This window comes from Meleagris gallopavo, unplaced genomic scaffold, assembly GCF_000146605.3.
Source record: "Meleagris gallopavo isolate NT-WF06-2002-E0010 breed Aviagen turkey brand Nicholas breeding stock unplaced genomic scaffold, Turkey_5.1 ChrUn_random_7180001958907, whole genome shotgun sequence".
In the NCBI taxonomy this organism is placed as follows: Eukaryota; Metazoa; Chordata; class Aves; order Galliformes; family Phasianidae; genus Meleagris; species Meleagris gallopavo.
This window is the reverse complement of record NW_011218630.1, coordinates 1-423: the sequence shown is the minus strand read 5'-3', so window position 1 is coordinate 423 and position 423 is coordinate 1. Positions and strand designations below refer to the sequence as shown.

Genomic DNA, 423 nt, shown 5'->3' with positions numbered 1-423 from the left:
GTGGGTTTGCACTCACAGTGCAGACAAAGTCAGGGTCCATCATCTGCACGAGGAGCCGCACAGCTGCTGGCTCGTACTGCATCACTAGCGCCTCGCACTGCAGGAAAGAGGGGTTGGGGTGAGCCTGGTGTTGGGGTGGGGGATCAGGGACCACCCCCAGGCTCAGCCCCACTGACCGTGCTGGTGAGCGGGCCGGGCAGCAGCTCACAGCCCTTCTCCAGCACAGCGCCCAGTTCCGTCAGCGTCTCGTTTTTCAGCAGTTCGTTATCCAGGTAAGTGATGAAGATCTGGCAGACGTTGCAGAATGCTCCAGCAGCCGGCTCCAGTGCTGCCTCCAGCCCCTGCCCCCACCTCTGCCCCCTGGGCCGCCTCCTGGCGCGGACAGACATGCAGCATGGTGCACACAGCCTGCGGGTCGGTGGC

At 64.1% G+C, this 423-nt stretch overlaps 1 protein-coding gene across 1 annotated transcript; it reads right to left on the bottom strand.

The window, feature by feature from the left end:
• Nucleotides 1–16: 16 nt before the first annotated feature.
• On the bottom strand, nucleotides 17–389 carry LOC104917258 (prosaposin-like; the record flags this gene model as incomplete). The annotated part of the gene is made up of 2 exons (XM_010728461.1): nucleotides 177–389; nucleotides 17–97 (listed from the first exon to the last, which is right to left on the bottom strand). Coding segments are annotated over exons 1-2 (294 nt in total), but the record flags the coding sequence as incomplete, so codon positions are not given.
• Between the last annotated feature and the right edge of the window lie 34 nt (nucleotides 390–423).